General features: G+C 47.7%; 1 protein-coding gene across 2 annotated transcripts; it reads left to right on the top strand.

Moving 5' to 3' along the window:
• Nucleotides 1–6,507: 6,507 nt before the first annotated feature.
• Nucleotides 6,508–15,824, top strand: CENPM (centromere protein M). Of its 2 annotated transcripts, none has more exons than XM_083860090.1 (6): nucleotides 6,508–6,619; nucleotides 6,818–6,897; nucleotides 9,831–9,929; nucleotides 10,975–11,054; nucleotides 12,062–12,153; nucleotides 13,086–15,824. In XM_083860090.1, exons 1-6 carry the CDS (start codon nucleotides 6,563–6,565, stop codon nucleotides 13,134–13,136), a joined length of 459 nt encoding a protein of 152 aa, XP_083716216.1. In that variant the 5' UTR covers nucleotides 6,508–6,562; the 3' UTR covers nucleotides 13,137–15,824. The 2 variants fall into 2 exon arrangements, with proteins under 2 accessions (XP_083716216.1, XP_083716215.1); XM_083860089.1 differs by having other exon boundaries at nucleotides 12,898–15,824.
• Nucleotides 15,825–24,571: the final 8,747 nt, after the last annotated feature.

The following is a 24,571-nucleotide window of genomic DNA, read 5'->3' as shown; positions in this document are numbered from 1 at the left end:
GATCACTTCAGGGGGCACATCAAAGCCAGTGTGTGTTTGCCAGTCTTCAACTTTTTCCCAGGTTTAAGCTTGGGCTTAATGCCAGCATGCTGCTCATGCAGCCAAAACCCCAGAACAGCAATAGTTTTTGACTCACAAGGTCATTTTTTCCTCTGGCTCACTTCCCTGCTGTGATAAATTTGGTGTAAAAATTCGTGTATAAAATAATAATCCAATGTATAATAAGAATGATGTTAATAAAATGTAAAGTCTAGTAGGTAGCAATCTGTATCCCCAGCCTGCACGGCTTCAGTTGCGAAACAGGGCAAGGACCATCAGACTGGACAAAGACCATCCTTTCCAATGCAAGGAGAATTCCTTCTTGACGACGATGCAAATTTCATCAACGCCCTGGCACGATGTGCACACTGAAATCAACATAAGACTGACTGGTACAATTGGCATAAGAAAAGACCTTCCCGGAATGGATCAACGGGACTTGACAAGATCCGGGAAGGCCATCGAAAAGAAATTCAGACTATTTGGCCCACCCTGGACACCTGGACTGCCTCAGGGCAGAAAAATCCTATAAAGTGGTGGACTGAGGGCCGTTCGGAGTGGATTTGGGCGTCCTGTACCCTGGCGTGCAGACCCCTATCCACCCGGCGCGGTGCTGCTAATTTCCTATTTTGTGGTTTTCTCTTTTTGTTGGTGATCGATATCATGTTATTAATAAATTGTTTCTTTATTAATCCGATATTTGCCATTGCATTTATAACACCTGCCAAGCAAACACTGGGAGGATGTGACAAGGAATGGTGATCATGTCTTTCTGTAAGGCACCACCACAGGACTAGGCAAGGTTACAACATGGCACCTTCTCTTGCTTCAAGCAAGAATCCCCCCAGATGAGTCTGAAGCACCCTTGGACACAGCAAGAAAAAGGCACGAGGCTTTGTGGTGCTGGAGCTGGGATATGTTTGAAGACTCCATGTCTCTGTTGCAGGTGCTTGCTGCCTGTGACAGGGCTCTCATGTGCTGTCACTTCCTTTGGTTTCCAATAAGAGCTGAAGATGAGAGACAGCTCCAGGGACTGATGTGCCAGTACAGCTCAATTTGCATGGAAACACTTCAGCTGCAGTTCAGCTTTCACCTAGATGAGGCTGCTGTGGGCCACTTCGGTCTTCCAGGCATAAGCTTGTGCATATCATTCTGCCTGGTGCCTTGGGGCTTCCAACCCCCTTCACCTGGCTTGGAGGAAGCCTCTGAATGTCTGTGCACACACTGAGACCCTCAAAGCTGCTCATCCCAGGACACCTGCCCATCACCAAACCTCTGACTCTCTCCATATCTCTGGGCAACAAATTCAACTCTGTGATGAAGGCAAACATGGGGTCAGGTTTGATGTGAGAGGGCCACACAGCCAGAGCAGAAATCATGAAGCCTTTTTCAAAACAAAAGACAAAAGCCTTGGCTGGAAAAAAAAAAGGAGATGGTCAGGAAACATAGTTCCTGCTTGTAGCATATCTGTAAATCACAGCATAAACAAAGTACGGAGCTCAGCTTAATCCCAAGGCCGGTTAAGTGTTATTCAAGTCTTTCTTAACAAGTTTTTCCACTATTCTTTAGTGTCCTTTAACCTTTTATCAGCATCTTCTGAGATGATCACACCCAGGTCAATGCCTGTCTTTCAAGCAACACCAATCTCCCAGTATTACTGTCCCAATGTAGGCAGAGGCATGGGAGAAGATGGAGTTTATCAAACTTACCTTCCCCAAGGTCTGCAGTAGAGGACAAAACTTCAGCAAGGGTGTTTTGGGTTATCAAGCAAAAAAATGTTTATTCTATTCCATCTCTTGAAACCAGCTGGGGAGGTGTTTTCCTCATCTCCTGTAACTCCAGGGGGGAGGGGGGCAGCTGCCTTCTGATAATGGGCCAGCTGTTAAAACTGGGTGGGGGATTGTTCCTTATCTCTTTCCACCCTCTGGGGGATACCTTCTGGTAATGGGCCATTAGGGCTCACCAATGACATGACACATTACATCATCCCATTGTGAGATGTTCCACACAGTAGAGGGAGCCAAACCATTCCTACCCAGATAAACACTGAGATGTAGGGACACCAGACACTGGTTTTCCACTGGATTCCCAAAGGAAGACTGGGCCCATCTCACCATTACTGGACCCTTTTCTACAGGACCATCTTTACTCCAACAGAACTACACCTGCCACTCCAGGAGGGCTTATTTTGGACTGCTTCCAACACCCTGACCAACAGGGCATCAGGTTGTATTTCTGACTCTGTCAGGGTTTCTAGGATTTTCTGTTTGTTTTGTTTGCTTGTTTTTTTGTACTACTACATTTATATTCTTAATATTTCTAGTAAAGAACCATTATTCCTATTCCCAAATCTTTGCCTGAAAAGCCTTTAATTGCCAAATTTTAATAATTTGGAAGGGGAGGGGTTACACTGTCATTTCCAAGAGAAACTCCAGCTTTCTCTGGAAGACATCTGTCTTGCTAAACCAAGACAAAAGGTCGCAGAAATGCTTCTCTGCTCAGCTGCTGGAGGTGAGGGAGCTGCTGTAGGATGCAGAAGGCACACAGGATGCATGTCAGGGCATCAGTTGAGGATAGTCTGATGGGAAAGCAGACTAACCCACCTTCTGGGTGCTACTGCAGCTTCAAAAAAGAAAACCCATTAGAGAAGCCTTGCAAGTTGATTAAAAACTAAGGAAATGTGTATAGTGAGTTAAATTAAAGAGCAGAATGAAAAAAGCTGACTTACTTTGGATCTAAAAGTATCTGTGAAGAGCCTTTGCCAAAGGAAGGAGAAGTTGCCAGCAACATATGTGAAAATGTCATTAATTTCTCTAATAATTTGCACTTGCTGCAAATGATATAATTTTTGTCTATTAGTAAGAGAACAAGTGCAATCAAATACACAGGAGTTCTATCTCGTAGTCTTCCTGGGCGGGATGGCGAGAGGTCAGCCTGGAGCCAGTAATGCATGAGCAGGTGACATCTCATTGAACTCGTACTGACTGGGGCTGCCAGGAGCTGGGAGCAGTTGCTGAGACAACTGGGACCATGCTGGGGTCAGCGCTCCTCTCTAGACCATCTCCAAAGCCTGTCTCCTTTGCTCCTCTGGCTGCTCAGGGAGAACCAAGAGAGAAACCAGATAGAACATATCTTGAGATGCAGCCACTGGATGAATCATACAACAAATTGGCCATGGATACATGAGGACCAGGTGTGCTTTTTAACATTTTTTTACTGGCTGGTCAGTCCTGCTGCAGGATCAGCTGGCCCATTCCAAGGGAGCATTGGTGATGGCCAGGCCAAGTCTTGCTGATGTCAATTTTGGTTTTTTGGCAGCATCAGAACATCTTCATGTTGGCTGCAATAAACTTCTACCCATTTGTAGAATGGTTTGTGCTACCAGAGCAATCAGAACTTCACAGAGTAAAATCAGGAGCTCTCTCCTTCCATATCATGCCCTGCTCTTGTCCCTTCTGCTTACACTCTCGGCCAGTGCACTGACACCCATCTCAGATCTCCTGCACCATTCAGAAGCAGAGATCAACCCATTACTCCCACTTTGCAAACTGGAAACGGGGCAGCAAGAGGTGAAACAGCATGACACAGTCACACAGGTTTATGTAAAATACACTCTCACCTCCAACACCAACCACATCTCATCCCTCTCCCCTCCTTCCCTTGCCAACCTACAAATCTAGGCAAGAGCTGCAAGCACATTGCCAATCTGAGTCTCCACTTCCTTACAATGTCCTCTACCATGAAAAATTATTTTCTAACTGTGGGATGAGTGGTAGCTCATCTGGATCCACTGAATGTCAATAGACACCAGCATGGCGAGAAGACAGAAGCCTGCAGCAGCAGGGCACAGCAAACATGTCCTGACCAGACACCAAAGCCACCCAGGTCCTTCAGTGGGGGCAGGAAGAGGACAAACACCTTTTAGGTGGCTGCCAGAGCTTTTAACATATTTCCACACCTTCAGCAGGCCAAAAGGAACATTGTTCTATTTGCTCTCTACATCCCCCCAGCCTGGGAGCTGGCTCTTGTTATTTGTTGCATTTGCTTGTCTCCCATCTTTAGGACACGACTGCCCTGAAATCATCCTCCCTTCCCCCCACCAAACTCAAAACCAGCCAGAAATATCTTGTAATCTCTTCTGCCTCACCTGTAATTTGTCTCATGCTGGCAACGAGGGAAACCGTCTGCCTTTGTCAAGATCAAAAATGCCACAGTGGCCATGTGATGTCAGCTTTCATTAACCCTGTCTCTCTCTCCCCTTTGCCTTCCCTCTCCAGATTGTTGCAGAGGAGCAGATGTGTCTTCATTCTCCTGCAGCCTTCTTTCTCCCCTGGCACATCTCCTGCCATTTGGAGGTGCCCTGGTTGAAAGGGCAGGGAGAGCCAGCACCAGCAGGCAGCAGAATGGGTTCTGGACCCCCTTCCACAGGAAGGTGGAGCCAAACTCAGGGTTGAGGCAAAGATCAGGAGATGCAGCAAGGTGGACTACAGGCCAGTGAGGTTTTACATAACTGAGTTTATGTATCTGAGGTTTTACATAACTGCATGTCATCCTCCTGCTCTGACCTCAGAATGAGAAAAACTGAGCCTGTGTTACTGCAGTGCTTCTGCCCAGGCCCCTTCCTGCCTGTATTACGAGCAGGAGAGCACTGGGCCAGGGAGAGGCTGATCAGACTGGGGGGTCAGAGGCTGATCAGAGGGGGAAGGCACCCAGGAAGAGGCAGGATGGAGGTCAAGTCTGCCGGAGCAGCTGCAAAACCTCACACAGAATAATTCAGTGTGCAAAGCCAGTTGCTACTGCCACACAGTGATAGGGAATTTCCTTTCCCTAGCTATGTTATCAAGCAGTCTTTATAATGTGAAAGTATATTAACTATGTTAACATTTTTTTCTCCTACTTGGTACTGGTGAGGCCACAGCTCAAATCCTGTATTCAGTTTTGGGAACTGAAAGACATTGAGGTGCTGGAACATGTCCATAGATGGGCAGAGAAGGAGCTGATGAAGTGTCCAGAGCACAAGTGTTATGAGGAACAGCTGGGGGAGCTGGGCTTGTTTAGCCTGGAAAAAGTAAAGCTCAGAGGAGACCTTATCGCTCTCTACAGCTCCTTGAAGTGAGGCTGTAGCCAGGTGGGGATTGGTCTCTGTTCCCAGGTAACAAGCAGTAGGATAAGAGGAAACAGCCTCAAGTTGCTCCAGGGATGGTTTCCACCAGATATTAGGAAACATTTCTTCACTGCGAGGGTGGTTGCGAAGTGGAACAGGCTACCAAGCATGTGTTGGAGTTACCATCTCTGAAGTGTTTGAAAAGGTGGGACATGTGGGGACATGGTCGTTTTGAACATGGTAATGTTGGGTTAATGGTTGGACTTAATGATCTTAGAGGTCTTTTCAATCTAATGATTCCATCATTCTGTGTATTAGTTCGCATTATAAACTGCAATATAATGAGACAGTGGATTTTACTGAAGCCTTTGCTATTATTCAATCTTGAGTAAACAAACTGGCAACAGCTCATGGCAAGGGCCAGGGAGCTGCCCAGCCCTGGAAAGAAGGGCTCTGCTTCTCAAAGGTAAGGGCTGTTCATGATCCCCTGCACAGCCAAGACAAGGCCCGTGTCCTACCTTTAGCATCCCTCCAGTATTGCCTGTGGGTGCCTCAGGCCCAAGTGATCCCTGGGATATCTGGATGCCACAGGAATAGTGCAGCTTTGCGGGGTTCTATGGTGATGTGCTGTCCTTGGTGGTCTGTCACACCGTGCGGTGCCTGTGTGCTCAGAGGGGCCCACACTGTACCCCTGCATCACTGCAGGCCACAACCTCCTCGGGAGAGAAAGCGCAGGGGCAGGCACTGCTATCTCTGGCAACTAGCAAAAAGACTCAGGATAATGGCCTGAAGCAGTGTCAGGGGAGATTTAGGTTGGATATTAGAAAGTTTCTTCACCCAGGTGGTGGTGAGTCACAGCAACCAGCTCCCCAGGGAAGTGGTCACAGCACCAAGCCTGACAGAGCTCACAAAGCATTTGGTGTTACGCTGTCAGGCACACGGTGTGACCCTTGGGGCTCCGGGGCCCCGTGGTGGGACTCCTGCGCAAGGCCGGGAGCTGGACGCGACGATCGCGGGGACATCCCGTGAGGGGATCGCCGCCTGCCCGGCAGCGCCCCCTGCCGCCCCCGATACCCCGAGCCACCGTCCCTCAGGCCCCGCCCCGCCGGCCCCTCAGGCCCCGCCCCTCAGGCCCCGCCCCGCGGGCCCCGCCCCGCAGGCCCCGTTCCGCAGGCCCCGTCCCGCAGGCCCCGCCCCGCAGGCCCCGCCCCGCAGGCCTCTCAGGCCCCGCCCCGCAGGCCCCGCCCCGCAGGCCCCTCAGGCCCCGCCCCGCAGGCCCCGCCCCGCAGGCCCCGCCCCGCCCCGCAGGCCCCGCCCCGCAGGCCCCTCAGGCCCCGCCGTGACGTCAGGGCGAGGCGGAGCGCGGCTGCCGTTTGAATTCCGGCGGGCCGGCGGGCGGGCGGCGCGTCTCCCGCGGGGATGGCGGTGCTGCGGCCCTTCGACAAGCTCCCGAAGCTCAACTCCGTCGTCCTCTTGGTAGGTCCGGTGGCGGCGCCGCTCCGCAGCCCGGCCCCGCCGTCCTTTCTCCCTCCATTTCCCCGGCCCGGCCCCGCTGGGGGCGCCCCCTGTCCCGTGCCCTCCGCCGTGCGGGGCCTGGCTGTCCGCGGCGATGTGCGGGATGCGGCCGGGCCGGGCCGGGGCTGTGGCTGACCGCGCCCTCGGCTCTCCCTGCAGCTCGTGGGCTCGGACGAGGCGCTGCAGCAGAAGCTGGCGGAAGCGATCCTCCTGGAGAAGAGGGACTTCCACATCAGCATGTGAGTGGCGGGCGGCGGGATGCACCGCCCGCGGACCCGGGCCACTGCGGGCCCGCTGCCGCCTGGTCCAAGAGGTGTAAAACAGCGACTGTGGCGCGAATTCACGGGACGCTTCCACTTCAGGTTCCTAATGCACCGAAATTGGTTAAAAACGCAGGTTTCGTCCCCATGGCAGGAGTCGGAGGTGTAGAGCGCGTGATTCAGAGACACTTCGCTCTTGCGAACGCTAGAGAGCGCCACTGCCCAGATGTGAGCGCATCTGTCCCTAGGGCAGGCAGCTTGGGCACGCTTGGAAACAGGATAGGGGGCAGAAGCATTTCCCACGTTCGTGTTCACCGTGCACATACCCTTGCCTTTTGCATGTTGCACAGATGTTTGATTACTAAATTGGAAAGGTGTGAGAGCAATACATTTTTTCCCACGCCTGAGAGACAGAAATGAAACATCCTGGGACAAAATAGGACAGGTACAATGCTTGCAAGTACTTGCAGGTGAACAACTGTTTCTGAAAGATGTCTATTGCTTTGGATGCTCTTTGTAGCTGTTTTCTGGTTTGTATGCACCTACGTGTTTTTCCTCCTCAAGCTATTAAGATGCACTTGGAATTTCAGCTTTAGCCATATCATAAACGACTCAAAACCCGGGCGGGAATGAGTAAATAACATTTAATTTGAACCCACGAAAAGTTACAAAGCAAAGGGGAGAGCAGGTGAAAGTTTGACGGGACTCCTGCCCACCAGAGGCTCGACTCACAAAATGGCGTCTCTGCCTTTTGTACCCTGAGCCTCATTAATATTCATAAGTAGTCCTTATATGTCCTCATTGCTGGAGCCCTTCTCGTTTCTTGATCGGCAGTGTGATGTTACTGTCAGGTCTCCTAGCAACAAGTATACCCCCTCACTCCCTGCCGCCTTGTACAAGGGGCATCAAAACTGTACATCGAGAACTGTAAACCCCAACAAAACTCCTCCCCACCACACTCAACAACCCTTTCTCATTTGCATAAGCCAATCATCACCCCTCATTCGGAACAGCCACTTGACATGTCCTGTCTTAAAAGCTTGATTAACTAACTTTTAATGATTAAATGTCCTTGACAGCTCTCTTGCCAAGAATATATAAGTTTAGTCAGCTCTTCAGAAGGTGTTTGTGTTATTTTGCTGCTGTAATCCATGGCTATGCAGTAAAAGCCACCTGAGCTAATGCTCTGCTGGCTAATTAGAGTGACTGTAGCACTCTGATTGTGACATCTTGGATGTCTGTGCTAGCTAATAGTAAATTAATTGCCCCATTTTCTATGAAACCTGCAGCCTCTGCTGGGTGTGGAGTGCCATAACTAGATGGCTGCTGGTACTGCAGCTGGATAACTCCCCAAAGGCACAGAACTGTGTGCTCATGCTACAGAGCAAGATACATCCCTGTGTAAATATTGCTAGGAAAGCAAAGTCTGTGGGTTTTTTTCCCTCCACTGTGTTACTTTGGGATTATACACCTTACAAACAAATATGGTATCTAATCTGACAGGTCTACCTGTCAGGTACAGCTATTGGGAGAAAGATTACAGGGTTTGGGTTTTTTGTGTCTCTTATTGCTAGGGTGGGGGGAGGCTTCTGCAGCTCATATCTGGAGACTGCTGACATCATCTAGTCATGTTGGTTTAAATATAGCAAAATTTCAAATAATGCAGTGCTTCTCTGGGTCGCATTTTTCTTCCCCTCAGACAGTGAGATCTGGTACTTTCATCAAAGAGTCTCCCTAAATTTCACCTTAAATTAATAAGCCAGTTTGTGTTGCAGTGTATCTTTCAAGCTCACTTTGCTCATCTCTTGTGTTAGTTTCAGAATATTTTTGTTAAATCATATCTTCCATAAATGGAAGAAACAAAACACCTTAATTTGGAGACTAGCAAACAAAACTACAAACTTCATAGGATTAATAGAAGGGAATGTGTACCATGGTCTGTGGCTGCTGGAGAAAGCTGTTAAGTCTTTGAGACTGAATTGCTAGAAATAATATTTCCCAAGAAGACCAGAATGAGGGTTTCTTCCTTGGCTTCCAGAGAGGAAGTGGACTGTGAAAGTGACTGAACTGGGATGTTTGTTTGTCCGGTTTAAATTAAGGTGATCTTCCAAAAATGTGGTGCTGATAACGTTCTTCCCTGTGGAAGATCCAGTTATGTACTGCTGAAACCTTTTTTGGTTGATTTTTGGTTGGTTGATTTGCTTGTTTTTTGTTGTTAGTTGTTTGGCATTTTTTTAGTGGGAAGAGACACAAAAACCCCCACCCTCTAGTTCTTCCTACAGCTCTAGTTAGCAGTGGTGGTACCGTATAGAAGGATGCCTTAACTAACCTAGTAGCTCCTGATATGGTAAAAAGGTTATAGGGGGCATAATGATATAATAGAAGCCCTTTTTGAATTATAACTTCATCTATAAAGCTGTAATAGTGACAAATTTGTGGTTTAAAGTTCTTCTGTACCTGGAAAGGTCACCTCTCCTGTGTGAGCATATGAGCAATATGTCTCGAATGTGACAGAAAAGCACTGATGCATTTTAACTGAAACTTGGCAGCAAAATATTCCAGTGAAGAATTTGGGTTCACTTTGTTAGAAAGGACTCTTTGTAACAATTAGCTGCCGTAGAGATCGGCACAGAGAAAATGTTTCTGTGAGTCTTGTTATGCTCTAATAAGCGTCCCATTATAACCAGCCTTGTCTAGCAATTACCACTGTGCCTGTCAGCAACTATGAGCAGGCCTAAGATATGAGAGTACCACTTAAACAATCACAGTGTCTCTTCAATGCCCACATGTTTAGTAATTAGCAGGCTTCCTGGTAACATGCTACAGGGTGAACTGCAGTTGTGAGATTATGGATAAGTGGATACTGTCTTGCCAAGCTATTTGGTTAAAATTGCAAATTTGTTATCTTTCAGTCACATTGCTGCATCCCTCCCCTTACCTTCAGAGAGGGATCATCTCCGACCCAGGATAGATCTGGTTGTGTTTATGATTGACATCAAGAGCAAGTACAGGTAAAAACAGGGTAAAAAGATGAGAGGGTGGACTAATATTCTTTCTTCGTTTGATGGCTAAATCTACGTTTTTACTGTGTTGGAATTGCTGAATCGTGGGTTTCAAACCCAAGACTTGCTATGGTGGAGGAACTCAGTAATATATACAGTGGCTTTCTGGCCTCTAGCAGTGGATTAAGACTGAACTACTCTGTTCAATAACATGCCTGTTGTGCACTAAGTTGCCATAGCAGAGAAGGCAGAATTTATTTCTGGGTCAGGATGTGTGACAATACAAACTAAACTGTGGAAAGATGCTGTCTGTAGAATTAGATGGAAGTGCTGGTGGTGCTGTGAAGTTCTATAATATGCAGAAGTCTGATGTGGCCTGGGCAGCGCTGCCCAATAATAACCAGCAAGTGGCTGTGACTGAGTCCTCAGTTCATTGATACTCCTGGTCAAGTGTGATCAGCACTACAGATGTCACTAGGTAAAAGAGAAAGGTCTGCAGGGATTGATCCCTTTTCTATCATCTTGTGCTTGCCTTTGTAGAGATGATACTTGTTTCCCCAGGCCAGAAGTAAGACTTGCTAAGGCACAGAAGTCAGCATTTTATTACTTACTTAACTTGTGACTGATGATCCTGGGCTCTCATTTACCAAAAATGACAGGCCCAGCTGCATACTTACAGCACAGATGGTGCTGCAGAAATGTGTGGGCAAGCGCTTCCTGAAAGAGCCAAAGTGGTGCTGAAGTTTCATTGGATATTAATGAATTCAGATGCTTAGTGTCTGTAAATCATGGAGGACACTGTTCAAACTAACTCTAACTGTTGAGTCTTGTGTAGAAAGGATATGTTATGGGTTATTAAACAGCTGTGGGTATAACAGAGGTCTCTGATGTCATGCTTTTAGCATAAAGCAGAACTTTTCAAGCTCACAAATCAGCAGATGTTAACATCATCGGATTTCTAATTGTGCTTCTGAAAATTATTCCTGTTGTCCTTATGCTGCACTGGTTTAACTTCCCTGTCCAACTGGATTGACTGTACTTACTTTTCTGACAGCTTGAAGAATGTTGAAACTTCCCTAGCTCATGTGGATGCCAGCTTCTTCCTGGGGAAAGTGTGCTTTCTTGTGACTGGGGGTATGTATGGCACCTCTTCCTCCTCTTCCAGCTGTACAACTCATTGTTGGTTTTCTTAAAACAGGGCAATGACTTCATTTGAAACAAACTAAAGGAAACCAGTGGCTTTGTTGAAACTTTGTTTAAATTATTTCTGAACTCCTCTGCCTTTATTGTTTTCCTAGATAAAACAGGATTCTCTCGTGATCACTTGCTCTCTCCTTTTTGTTTTTGCCAGTCAGACCTCTCTTCTCTGTCCCTAATCCCTGAATAGGATTTGTGTTATTATTTTTTTGTGTGTGTGGCACTCTAGAAGTCTGTTCTATCTGCTCTTGCAGATCTGTCTTAATGATAATCTTAATGAGCAGTGAGAAGTATATGATACTGTGGTAATAAAGTGAATCTAAATGGATGAGCTACAAAACTATGAAGTATAGTTTTAATACAAAACCGGTATCTCTGCTGTGTACTGCCTGGCCCTGTTATCCCTCTAATCCTTCTGTCTCCTGCTGTTTTCCTGTGTACCCTCCCTGCTTCAGCTCTGAGCAACTGGAGGGGCCAGACTGTACTGCTCTGTGTTGGAACATAGGTGCTGTCCCTGGAATTTTGGGGTCAGGAGGCCTAATTCTGAGGTAGAGAAGGAGTCTTAGCATTGTCCTGTGTTATGGCTCTCTTGGTGAAGTGAATTCCTTGGAGACCAGACCACTGTGATACCATATGAGCCAGGAGGACTTTTGGTAAGTGAGTGGAAGACTCTGTCCCACTGAAAGTGTGCTGATCCCTTAAGCAGAATGTTAATGTTACATGAAGAGTGATGTGGTACTGTTCCTGCTGTTAATATTACGAAAGACTTCTGTGCTAATTCCATTTTGAAATGTGTATCATTCTGTTTGCATTGCTCACTGTTACCTTACCTTCTAGTATGCTCTCAAAATTAGCTCTGGATTGTTCTGTGGATGTGGAATTTCCTAAAACTTTTCTTCACTGCTGATTATGAGGCTTGTAATGTGGGAAAATGTTTTTTTTAGTTGGCAGGGTGAATGCTTGCAGCATTGAGACAAATGCCATCTCTAAATTAGCAGAAGCCTACTGCAGTCCTGTGCTATTCTGTGAGCTGGAGGTAAGGTGCTTATTTAACATCTCAAGGGATTGCTGAATTTCACTGCTTTGGGATTATTAGAAACATTGTTATATTAGCAATAAATACATGTAACAATAAATACATATGCTACTGGCTTTAGTAAGAGTCAGAAACCAGACTCTGTCTACAGGAACAGTGTAGGTACAGGAGTCTGGGTGTCCTTGAAATGAGTTTTCTAGTAATCTGTCCTTCCTGTACTACTTCAAAACCTCATGAAGCCAAGCCTAAGCTAACAAAAAACATCTCTGATATGCAAAGCCTTGGTACGCTTGTTCCTTGCTGCATTTTCTCTTCCTGGGAGCCCTTGAGCCCTTGCCATGTGACTCCCTTGCCCATGTGATGTTTTGTGTCAGCCAAACTTTGTGGCTTCACTGACCATTTTAACACCTGATATGCCACTGTTTCCAATTACCTGCCTGGTCTGAAAAGCTGGAGGGAGAGTTTGGCATTTAGCATCAGCACACTTCACTTTTCTGTGTACTTGTCACTGCATCCTCAGAGACTGCTTCCCTACCAGCAGGTAGAATCCATGCCTTTGGCAAGCCCTTCAGCACTTCCAGTTGGCAATGCTGTACCTTCTTAACATTAGGAAGGTAAATGGGCCTGTTTGAGATCTTCTGTAGCTAGCCACTTGATGCCTGCTCTGGTTCTTTCTTCTATCAAAACTTACTGTTGCTTTTCTTCTTTTCAAATGTTTAAATAATTTCTCCATTTTGTTTCCAGTTGGAAGGGATTCGAGTTGCTACTGCTCAACGACTTCTGCGAATGTTACAGATCTGTGCTGGTCATATACCAGGAGTTTCTCCCTTGTCCTTTGTCTCGCTGATGAGGAACTCTGATGATGATTAGCTTCTCATTGTGATACTTCAGACACATTCATCGTTTGTTTTTTTTTTTTTTTTTCACATCAGGCACTCAAGCTGCTGCATTTGGAATCACATTGGGAAGCGTTTTTTGCGTGATTTGTCATGATCACTCATCCAGAACTGTTCCTAGTTGCTTACCTCTCAAGAAAAGTTTGATTTCTATTCAGTGGATAACAGATGGGGAGGGCAGTTTGAATTGGGGATTCCTATCCATTATTATATCTGAATCCTATTTCATGATCAAGTCTGAGTTTTTTTCCAGTGGCCAGGAACTACATGTTTTTCTGAGAGAATATTACAAGAACAGGCTACTGTATCCAAAGTACCAGTGAAGAAGCAGCAGGCTCCTGCTGTCTTTCAGTTGAGATGCAGCACCTTAGTCTAATGTGAAACCTTGCTGCCAGGTTGTCTGTCCACCAAGAGAAGAATGGGGAAGGAAGGCTGTTCTGCAGCTTCTAGATAGACTGCACTTGGCAGTTAATGATCCAGCTGTGTGAGCATCTGCCCAGCAAAGGACTCACTATTTCCATGCCTGGTACCTAATTGGGAAGGAAGGGGCTAAAGAAGATAATGAATCTAACACTTTAGCTTTCTTTTAGATCCTTGAAGAAAAAGACTCCACTTGTCAAGCCCAAGACAGCCCCAGTAATGCAGCCTCTGGGGCTGACCAGAGGTGAAACCCAGACCAGATCACAGCAGCACACAGAAAACTGGCATATGCTGTGTATAATCCCTTTACTAACAGGTTCCGACCAGCAGTAAGTTGTGCCTTGTGCTTACTGCAAGTCACTAAGAGAGTTCTAATTTAATATAATAAATAATATGTAACTTACTTTGTAACTACTTACATAGTTATATGCTCTTCCTTAGCGGTGTGCCACGGGCTCTAAAACCTGCAAACACTTGCCCCAGTTGACCCTGGCACACTGGTCCTTGCTGGAAGATTGAACTCCCAGTTAGTTGTTTTGCTGCACTCGTGGCTTCAACCATGTGGTGGTGGCAAAAGCTTTTCAAATACAGCCCGTTCATTGAGTTGAGCCACTTGCCAGAATACAGTTTTTTTGAAATGCTGGAATGTTTCTTACCCAGAATTGCATGCCAGGTAGAAATGAAGCCTGGAGAGAATGTGTTAAGATCCCCTCTGGTTTAATTTATTTAATCTCTAATAGTCTGCTTTAATGTTCCTAGGTGCAGAGCTCTAGCTGTGTGCACTTTTTCAGTTAGCTTATTTCTGACATCTGTCTGTGAGCAGGAAAAGCAGAAAGCAGCACTGCAGGCTTAATCAGCTGTGAGTGTTGGCAGTCCTTGCAAAGACAGCTCAGCAAGGCACAAAGCCTGTATCCTTGCTCAGAGGACACACAAATCCCAGCTCCAGTTGTATTGTTGCTGGTGGGGGAGGGCTAGGGTGTTTGTCAGCTGAAACAAAAGGAGCTAAACCATTCAGCTGTGTTATGATGCCCAAAAGGGCTGGACTCTGGCTAAAACCCAAAGGAGAAAGACATGTGCAAACTGTCGTGGCTGTGTAAGGAAGATTGGAAGCTTAATGGGCATGCCCTACTTTCAGCTAGCTTTGCCATCCTGAAGGTACTAACCAGGACTTGGCCACCAGAGAAGGGAAAATCATGCTGAGAAACAAGTTTCTGTGTTGTTTATGCTGTCTCAGCCTTGCTCTTGCTTTGAGCCCATCAAAATAAAGGAGACCATGGCTTAGAATAGGCTGGTTTTGATTTGTTCTTGATGTGCAGGTGCAGTCTGTGGGAGGAAAGGAAGGGAAGCGGCATAAAATGAGCCACTCTTGTGTCCTCTGCAACTCCTATAAGGCAAAGAGACTTTTCCATCTCTGAGGTTGCTCTCCTTATTAGTTGACTCTAATAACTGATGGACTCAGGTTTAATCCATTTGGCCTCAAGAGTTATTTCACTGTGGTTTTTTTAACTAGTGAAAATGAAACTTTTTTTGGTCCACCCAGAATGCTTTGGAGTAACTCACATGTGTTACTGTCCATTTCTGCATCTTCAAGCAGGGTTGGTTTTTTTTTTTTTTCCACTGTTATGTTTCAGATGTGGTATTTCTTCCCTTCTACTGCTTTCAAAGAAGAAAGATGCTGGTTTTACTTCCACAGGTGGCTGAATCTCAGCTGGTACATAATAAAATGTAGTTCCTTAAGAGGAGCATCTTGCTTCACCTTGGGGCAAATATTTTTCTTACTCTTAGGAGAAAGTATTTACTAGAACTGGCAGGGGAAGTGGAGCGTACCTAAGAATATGACACTGTGTCTCAGGTCCATCATGTTTTACAACCCAGAGTAGTTGGGACACATCTAAAGCTACATCTTCAACTATGTAAATATCTCTAGGAGCTGTCAGCTATTAGTTTAGGCAGGCCATAACACTGCCCTTGCTACCAGAGGAGACAAGGTAGCTGAGGATATTTTTCATCTGGATGGAGTAGCCAGGGCTAATGTTTGATGAAGGTCTTGTGAAAGTAGTATTTGGATTTGGATCAGAGGCATGGAAGGTCTGAAGCTGAATTAAGGCTAGTTACTCAGGTTATGTTGTATTCAAACCTCATGAAAGAGCTTGCCAAGATGACTGAAATCTAAACTAACAGAAACATTTTGAAGTTACTTTCTCTTCTCTCTTGCCTCACTTCCCTATCCCTGTGGAGATTTTCAAAGAGGAATCCCCCTCTCTGTGGTGAAAGTACCCATCAGTGTTGTTGGTTTGACTGTTTCAGTTTGTGGATGTATATCTGTTTGTCAGTTATGTCAGCAAAATTAGAATAAAAGTGGTTTAATTAGAATAGAAGAGCTCATACCAGTTACACTGGTGAAAGCTTTGGTCTCAGTGCTTTTTTGGGGGGACGGAACTAAATGAGGTTGTAATATGGTCTTCTCAGCAGGTTGACCCACAGGATTTAATTTTCAATCCAGTCCCTTGAAGAAGATTTTGTATCCTCAGCCTGCTAGCTGAACAGCTCACAGTGATCTGTGAGAGATTTTGGCACAAATCAGCTTGCTTGGCATTACCTGGTGGGATTACAGCTCTCCACTGTGCCAGGTTTTCTAAGACTGTCTCTGCTGCACCAGCAGTTAAATCAGACCAACTTTTAAGCATGATAAAACATGATATGCTCAGTCCATACCAATGGGAGAGAAAGTCTGCGTACTGAAATGGCATCCATAGTAAAAGATCTCTCTGTTCCTGGAACAAAGATCAGATAAATCCAACCCTGGGGATATATCTGCCCCTTCCAAACCTTGAAACTGGTTGGTAGTTTTAGATTCAAGGCCACCTCTGATATTTTCTTTGGGGACTGGTTAAAACTGGACATCTTTGCTTGCCAAGACCTGTAGTTTGAATGGAGTGGCTGGCTTACATCAGTGGTGTTTAGCAGCTGTGGTCAATCTGTAAGAGCTCCTTGGTTGCCCTCATCATGACCACTGTTCACAGCAGTGGTGGACAAGAAGGGGCTCGTGCTCTGCTGCCTGGAGCTGAGTGACAGAACTGGTGGAGGTCAGCTCTGCTCTGCTGCCAAAAGCAAGGAAGAGGCTTCCTCCTGAGGGGTTTTTAACTTGTCTTGATTTTGCAGGAGCACTGGCTGTTTTCCAGCTGCTCTGTTTCCATTCAGCTGGCCCAGATCCCCTGGCAGTCTCCTCTGCACTCAGTTCTCCACTCCCCACCCTGAGCTGGTGTGCAGTGTTGTTGTGGGCTGCTGAACAACTGCCACTTTCCATTCAGTGGCCAGCTGTCCTTCACTGATGGGGAAAAGTGATGTATATGCAAGAGAAAGCAATAGCTAGTACAGCCCAGAGGCAGGAGCCAAAAACACTGGATTTGTTTCACTTCTGTGGCTTATTTCTTGTATGACCCTAGGCACACATGCGAAAAATCACTGTGCCTCGCTTGTTCTACTTCTACAGCAGGATCTCCCCCTACAGCAGGATCTACCTCCACTGGGGTGTGTAACAAGGGCAAATTGACATTACTTTGGGATTGCAGTTGATGGGGTTAGAACTGAGTGGAAACATTCAGGAAAAAACATTTTTTTCCTCTTTACCTAAGTTTTGTGGAGGAGGGTTTGGTGGGGCCTGGTGGCTGGGCACCTCCTGAGATCAGGAGATCAGATCGTTTTTGTGCTGCTTACATGCCTGACCCCTGCATGGGAGCAGCCTGAAACTGGCTGCAATCCTTCTCATAAGGCAATGCAGCATGGTTAGGTTTTGGTGTGAACTGGAATGAAACCACCCTCTGAAATTCCCTGCAGAGTTCAATTATCCTTGAATTGGCCAGTGGGGAAATCAAAGTCTATGGATCTGTTCCTGACCATTAAATATTAATACAGCATGGTGATACTAGGCAGAAAGGCATCCCCTTGGGTCAGCTCTGTGCAGGAGGGACTGTCTTGGCTGTGAAGAACTGGTGTTCAAGAGAGGTTGGGCACAAGGGACTCTGGAGTGACATGACTTGCTCAGACTCCTTGGCAGCTGAGTAGCAGGGGCTCCCAGCCCGTGCTGGGCCACGTTTCCTTTGCCACAGGCTTCTTCTGCAAGAGCTGCCACGTGCTGCAATGTCACATCCCTCGTCCCCCTGGAGCTTACTGTGTGTGTGCTGGAGCATTTTGAGAGAAGCCAGGAAAGGCACCATGCCCGCGTGGCCCACCCCGCTGCCTCCTTTGCTGAGGGAAGTCAGCAGTGTGTGAAAGAGAGCCCGTGTTTTACATACGTGCAGGCAGCCTCCTTGTCGCCGGTCCAGGTGCAGCTGCGGGCTCTGTGTGTCACAGGAAGGAGTACCGAGGTGGGGCAAGGACAAAAACAACGAGAGAGAACACCTCCCCTTGGGAAACACGGCCCTGGGGTGCACGGTCTGCTCTAGCCTCTAGATCCCGACACCCTGTTGGCACTACAACAAGCTGTGCCAGGGCCAACTGAAGCACCTGTGCACAGGCATGCTGGAAAAAACTAAAATACCCAGCCAGCATTAAAGAAGTGCAGGAGGATTTCCCATTTTCTGTCAGTATGGAGTATTGCTTTTCTATCTTCCCATGAAAGCTCTCCAGTCCTGCTACGTGCTCACCACGCAGTGACAAGGTGACAGTTCCGTGCTGTGACTGGGCCTGCCTTGCTCCTGCCCTGTGCTCAGATTGTTGGAACACCTTAGATATTTGTTGAGGACTGACAGTCCTTGAGGCACTATTGTCTGCACTGGTCAGCTCAAAGCTCTCCTGAACATTTGTGCTGGCCACTCTCCTAGTTTTGACAGCAGCATTGGCATTGCCCCAATTTGAACATTCAATTTTTTTCCCCCATTGCTGTTTCTTTTTCTTGCTCTTCCAGAGATCACAGACGTGAAGCCAGGGCTGCATTTGCCACAGCTCAGTAACAGCCTGTGGCTTGTGTGGCAGTGGAATATCTCTCTTTAAAGACACGTGCCAGAATCAACTAATTAATCCTCATTCCCCTGTGGGACTGAGGGGTGACTCAGTGCCTCTTGCTGTTATCCTGAACAGCAGAGGATTAAAGGCATTGGAGCTGGGAAAGCCCTGGGATAGCACCGTGTCACTCTGTGCCTGCACACCAAACACTTGTAAATGCTCAATCTTGCGCATTTATCTCCAGGATTTTTTTAGCCATGCAGGAGATTGAAAACTCTGCAACCTTGGAGACAAGGCTGGAATTGCCATTACCTTGCTCTGGAGGGAGTGTTTTCACTACCTGATCTTGCCTTTTTACCTTTTCTCTTCATGACAACCAAACTTGGCCACCCTGAGCAATTCTCCCTCCTGATGTACAGGTCCTTCACTGCACCCATTGTGTATGTGTCTGGGTGAAAGGCAGGGCAGGGAGGCTTAGGCACTGCTGAAATTGAGCTAAGATGGTGATGCACATCCTTCTTGGGCATTGTGACCCCCAGCATGCTGCAGGCCAGGCTGTGCCGGCATGGCATGGCAGCCCTGAAGAACACCTGGCCTTGGGCTGCCCTGGCATCCATCATGCTGCTGCATGAGCTGCTTGCAGGGAAGGGATGGGGAGTTGCTTACACACAGGTATTGTATAATACAGACCTAGTTCAAACGCAAGTTTGCAGGCTGGGAAGCATTTGCCCAGTTTAAGGGGAAGAGGAAGACCCTCTGGGACAAGGGCTGCTGCACTGCATCTTCTGCTCTGTGTTATAAAGGAGATGAAACATGAAGCGTGTGCTTTCTTCAAAACCTGGGTCTTACCCAGGTTGTGTGTGGGGCATCACCTGTGAGAGTACCCCTGAGTGTGCATGAGCTGTGGTTTGCCTCAGCTCAGACACTGTGTGGGACTAATACATAGTGATGATGTCCTATAAATTATATAGTTGGAATGTTCGCCATCTGCTCTGCACTGAAAGCTGAGTGTGATTGAGATCTTCCCTGCTTCCCAAAGCTTGACTCTCTTGCCAAACTTGAAATGTGTGTGTATCTCCTGTAAGTGGTTCTGATTGAATCAGGTAAAGAGGGATTTTTTTTAGGCAGGCTGCAATGTTCCCTGCACCCAAAGTGAGCTGAAGCAGCGGCCAGCATCCCATTATAAGGCTATGAGTAACACTGAGTCTGATTTCATATTTATTAGGTTCTAAAGGGACTGAATCTTGATTGCAGTGGTCATATCAAAGATTTAAAATAGTAATGTGAAAAACAAAGGAAACCCCGGTGATTAATATAAGAAGGGGAAATAAAGACAGTCATGGAGGAAGGAGTTTGAGGGGGCCTGAATTGCTCTGCTGCCCAAAAGCAGGAGGGGATTTGAATCAGATTATTCTCATTAGATGTCTCTTTAAAGCATCATAAAGCTAGATGAATGGTTTGGGGGACAGCTTGCAGGCATAGTGGCTGTGATTATCACCAGGGATTTGCAGTCCTAGTTATCTAGCTTAGAGACAAGATTATTAGGGGGTATAAAGCTGTTCCTGCCCTAAGCCTCTAATGTGCATTTTTAGGTTGGGTGATGGGAAATGCTATGTTTCTGCACAGCCCCTTGGAAGCCTGCTTGCATCCTCTGGTGGTCCAGCCCTCTGCAAGGCTGTGGGTGCAGTGTGGAAGGGAAAGGGACCTATGCTGGCCAGGAGATCTTCCAGGGGGACGGACAGGCAGCCTTCCCTGGGGACTGTGGCAAAGGGCAACAACTCCCATATAGGAGCTTACACTACAATAGGAAATGAGGAGGGAATCTCGGGACAGGAGATTATATCCTCCTGCACTGGCAGAACCATCCGCTCCCCAGCACCTCTCTTCTTGTGACAGCCTGTGCCAAAGCAACTCATCCTTCTTCCAGCTGGAGCCTTTGAGGCCCCAAAGGCTCAGAAGTTCGTGTGGCTGTTATAGAGGGAATGCCTGTGAGCTGTGAGCAGGGCTCTACCCTTTAAAAGGGAATCAATGGACATTACCCACAGGTTCCTTGGAGTTCATCCTCAGGGGTGGTGAATATGGAACAGGGCTGCTGGCAATCACTCTCCACCTCCTCAGCCCTGCAGCTGCAGCAGCTCCTTATCCTCCCCTTTATCTCCTTCCCTACTCTGTGTGATGTACTCCTGTTTCTTCTCTGGGCTTAGGCAGAATGTCCAAGGCATTGTACCCACATGCCAGCCAGGAGAGGAAGTGCACAGGGCAAATCCACCTGTCAATTTTCTTCTAACATCGCATCCTTAATACACTCATGGAAATTCATAATATTACTATGTACTCAAGCCTGTGCAAATAAAATCATTCTGTCCTTTTTACTCCAGGCTGGACCTAAAGGTCTGTGGGAAGCCAGAGGATGTTGTAGAGGTACTGGGGCAAGTGTGGCTTTGATTTTTGGCTCTGGAGTCATCTGCTGGAGATTCATGCCTTGAGAGTGCAGTGGTGGGGTTTCCCACTGTGAGTACTGGGAAGATTTCTGCCCCAGCACAAAGGATGCCTGATCTGGCTGAACCCACCTGTTCAGAGGTTTTTCCTGTGGCAGCACATCACCCTCAGCCACCGGTTTCTGTTTCGGTGCTGGAGGTGCTGCCTGGCCCTGTCCTGGCACATAAACACTCCCTATGATCAGCCATGGGCCAAACGGGGGGCACTTGCCACCCCCTCCCAGTTGCCCAAGGGAGACAGGACAAGATGACACTTCTCTTCAGGATGGGAGTGGGGGCAGCATCCCTGCTGCAAGGCAGACTGGGCAGGGAGTTTAAGTACTGTTTGTTCACATTCAGGCAGAAAAGCCAGGCTCAGCTAATGTTGTGTTGCTCATGGTGTGGGGGGATTTGCAAGAGCCGTCACAGTGCCAGGGACCCCAGTCTTGCTGAGTCCCCGCCACACACTGCAGAGCAGCAGGAGCAGCCAGCACACCGACTGGAAACACCTCTCCCTCCTCCCCACCAGACGATATCAAGGGCTCAGCCTCTCCAGGCCTGGATCAGACAAGGGAGGTTTTTCCCATGTCCTCTGTGCTGCTGTGAACTTCTTGGGCTCTATGGATCAGGGAGGGAGAACGGGCAGAGGGAGTTTGAGCTCAGGAAGCGTTGACCCACCCTTTTTGAACCCCAGAAGGTTCTTCAACAAGCAGCCCACTGAGAAGCCTCGTTTGGGTGTTGAGCATTATCCCTGCAGGAGTCCAAGGCCCCTTGCAGAGGGAGGCAAGGATACCTGCCTTTTTTTCTTCAGCCTTGCGGACAAGCAGAGCTCCAGGGACATAAACAAGGAGCAGGGAGACAAATTCCATTCAACAGAGTGGGGCACTGCCCCACACCAAACACCCCATGCAGATGGTTGAGCAGTGTCACAAACCCCCTTGATAGGAAGCAGAAAACCTACAGAGGGATCTGGGGTTTAGAGTGACTGTGAATCTATTGAAACATTTGGTTTCCCATATTATTCCTAAAATCTTCCCAGATTTTGTCCCTAAGCCCACCTGGCTTTAGGAAGGATCCTAGTGGATCCCAAGGAGAATGTTTATGCTGGAGCTGTGAGAAATCTGCTCCTAATAGCCATAGTGGTACTTTCTGGGAAGGAATGGTTCCACCAGCCAGCACAAAGGTATTGGGAAAGGGTGCTGGGATGAAGTGCTGAATGAGCTTTGGGGGTTGTCTCCAGCCAAGGCATTTTACTGGACCATCTGAATGCAGGGCAGGTGTCAGGCTGTGCCGAGATGTTTCTGAAGCATCGGGTGAATCCTGTCAGAGGTTTATCCTGAGGTAACTGGGTCTGCTCAGTAAACACCTCACAGCTTCTCTGGTCGACAAGCCTTTGGGTTTCCGGTGTGCAGGAGCACAAGGTGAACTTTCGGGGGATATTTTCTGCTACATGCGGTTTTGCAAGTGCGTACGAGAGTCACTTCACCTACTCCTGACACCAGAGGAACCGCTCACACGAGTCCAGTCACTCATGTGTGCACAAACCCCTGCAGGCCACTGCCAACCCTCCATGTGCCTGGAGCACCAGCACTGCCCTATCCAGCACAGGGATCCCAGGGATCTCAGCTGATCCGAGTTGAGCTCAGCCAAAGGCAGCCCTCTAAGTGCAGGATGGGAGCAAATGACGCTGGAAATCGAGCTGTCTGACTCTGAGATGAAGACATAATACTTAAATTTCTCATTTGATACCTTTTCTGGTTTATTTGTTTTATAAAAGGACTTAGCTGGAGACCCAGGCTCCTGGGGTTTTCATTTCTCTGCAGAGGAGATAAGAAAAGCGCATTTCCTTATCCAATGAGTCATTTTTTCTGCTCTTTAATTATGCATTTGTGCTATTATCAAGCACATCCAGCTCTGAGATGCAAACAGCTCGAACTGCTCACCAAGCTTTAACTTTTGCTATTCCAAAAATGATCACAGTTATGAAGGGTAGGGGAGGCAAAGATGGGGGAGACAAAAAGGAGGACAGCTGATGCCCAGAACCTGGACCATGCTCATGAGCAGGTCCACATGTAAGTGCTTCTAGGGTAGTCAGCACTGGTTTTCTCCTTGAGTAAGCATTATCATGTGTAAATTCAAACATATCTTCTTGGCCCAGGAGGAGGCAGACAAGCTGGGACGAGGGCAGGGAAGGCCTGTAGAGCACAATAAAGAGAGATGAGAAAATGGGGCAGAGGGGAGTAGGGTAACATCAGTGGCTGCAATGAGGCTGCAACATCCTTCCATGTAACAGGACCAGGGAGTGCTTCATTCACAGGAGGGCATGATGGCTGCCATCTCCAGGTTCCCCACCACATATTTGAAACTTCAAGTGTTCTTTCCACGTACTGAAATGGGATCTGTTGGCTCCTGAGCTTTCCTATAAATCTCGCCCTCCATGCTGAAAGCACTGTGCAGGCTCCTTGGTTTGGGCTTTCCCCAGTATGCATAGTTGACTGGAGGGCTCACAGAGTTAATCTGTAAGTGTGGTACAGTAGATGCTGGGAAACATTTCCCATTCTGCACTTTAGGCCAAGCAGGGAGGAGAGACAGGAGGAAGAGGGGCAGGGTGACAGTCCTGTGGTGGGACCCACAGAAATTTGGGTTGGGGGTCCCTATGAGATTATCGACATGGGGGAAGTACAGTGGGGGCATTTGGGGGCATTCCCTCAGCTGAGAGCCAGCCAACAACTGTGGCTGACCCCTTTCTTTCCTAGGGAGTGAAGAAAAAGAGCATGTGACTTTTGTTTAGTAGGAATGGAAGAGATCCACCTACAGCACTAAAATTCATCTGTTCAGGCCTCAAACATCAGGCTTTGATGTACAGGTATTGGTGGCAGAACATTTCTCCTGCTCCTGATCACAAATGCCTACGACTATTAAAGGGTCTTTTTAGTCCCTTCCAATGGTTTGAGGACCAGGCTTGCTTGGTGTGACCTGTTTTGCCCATGCTCTACACATTTACTGAGCAGAACCAGATCTGAACCGTGGAGAATGAGACATGGTGCTGAGGAGCCACAGGTCTAAGTCTATGTTGGAGACAACAGAGAGAGCAAGGTGATGGAGAGCACCATCAGTAGGGGTGGAGAAAATAAAACAGTTGGCCTGCCTGCAGAGCAATCACTGGCAGGATGTGTCCTTGGGGCACTGGGAGTTTTTAAAAGGGGAAACATCAGTGCCCTTTCACTCTCTTCTCCTCTGGTCCTTTGTGTTTTCAATCCAAGCCTGATCTGTGCTGCTGCGATGGAGTCTTGTAAAGATCTGTGCACAGGAAAGTCTCCTGTAGACACTGGAGGAGGCGGAGGGGGTTTTTCAGTATAAGCAAAAGAAGGTGCAGGCTAGGGGCGTGCCTGGGCTGTGGGCAACATGCAGGTGGACAGGGGAGGAGTGAGGATCAAGGAGGTCAGACTGGGACACAATACCACAGGGTACGGGGTGCTGTGTGGCTGAGGCACACAAGGGACTGCGGGGATTTCAAAAGCATACTTTGAAGGACAGGGGTAGTTTGAGGGCACGTTGCAAAAGCAGGCAGGGGTAGGGCTTGGTCGCTTGCTCTCCTCCTCCCTGCTGAAGATCCGCCCCAGGCCAAGCACGGCAATTGTGAGCCCCAAGGGAGACAACGCAAATTGACAGACTGTATCT

Source organism: Zosterops lateralis (genome assembly GCF_965231275.1).
Source record: "Zosterops lateralis genome assembly, chromosome: 4".
Lineage (NCBI taxonomy): Eukaryota > Metazoa > Chordata > Aves > Passeriformes > Zosteropidae > Zosterops > Zosterops lateralis.
This window is presented reverse-complemented; position numbering and strand designations above follow the sequence as displayed.